The sequence below is a fragment of the Wasmannia auropunctata genome, unplaced genomic scaffold (assembly GCF_000956235.1).
Source record: "Wasmannia auropunctata unplaced genomic scaffold, wasmannia.A_1.0 LD336074.1, whole genome shotgun sequence".
In the NCBI taxonomy this organism is placed as follows: Eukaryota; Metazoa; Arthropoda; class Insecta; order Hymenoptera; family Formicidae; genus Wasmannia; species Wasmannia auropunctata.
Genome location: NW_012026816.1, coordinates 4,388,836 through 4,389,307, shown reverse-complemented (window position 1 = coordinate 4,389,307; position 472 = coordinate 4,388,836). Strand labels below are relative to the sequence as shown.

At 39.8% G+C, this 472-nt stretch overlaps 1 protein-coding gene across 1 annotated transcript in view; it reads left to right on the top strand.

The window, feature by feature from the left end:
- The first annotated feature begins 14 nt into the window (after positions 1–14).
- LOC105449787 overlaps positions 15–472 on the top strand; it is a 1,421-nt gene continuing 963 nt past the window's right edge. Inside the window, exon 1 of the mRNA XM_011689171.1 lies at positions 15–374. Coding sequence (XP_011687473.1) covers positions 15–374 — 360 coding nt within the window. The remainder of the gene's footprint in view (positions 375–472) is intronic.

Below are 472 nucleotides of genomic sequence, written 5' to 3'. Positions count from 1 at the left end.
ACATTAACACGGCAATGACAGCTGGAACCGTAACGACTGGAATTGGTTATGCCCAATTGGAAGAGTTGTTGGCAGCTGCGAATATACCGTGTATGTCCGAGAGATCATATATAAAATATCGAGAATCATTAATCAATGATTTTGAAAAAACTGCCCTTAAAAATATGAAAATGGCAGGTGATGTTGAAAAGCAAATCGCTTTGGCAAGAAACGAAACTATCAATGGTGTTCCATATATTACCGTTGTAGCGGATGGTAGTTGGGCGAAGAGATCGTATGGCACAACCTACGATTCACTTTCCGGTGTTGGAGCTATCATTGGTTACCGCACAAAGAAAGTTCTCTTCGTCGGCATTCGCAACAAATTTTGTACGGTGTGTAATATAGCAGAACAAAAAGGTTTTGAGCCAAGAGTTCATAAATGCTATAAAAATTTTGACCGCAATGCAAGCTCTACAAGAATGGAGAGTGA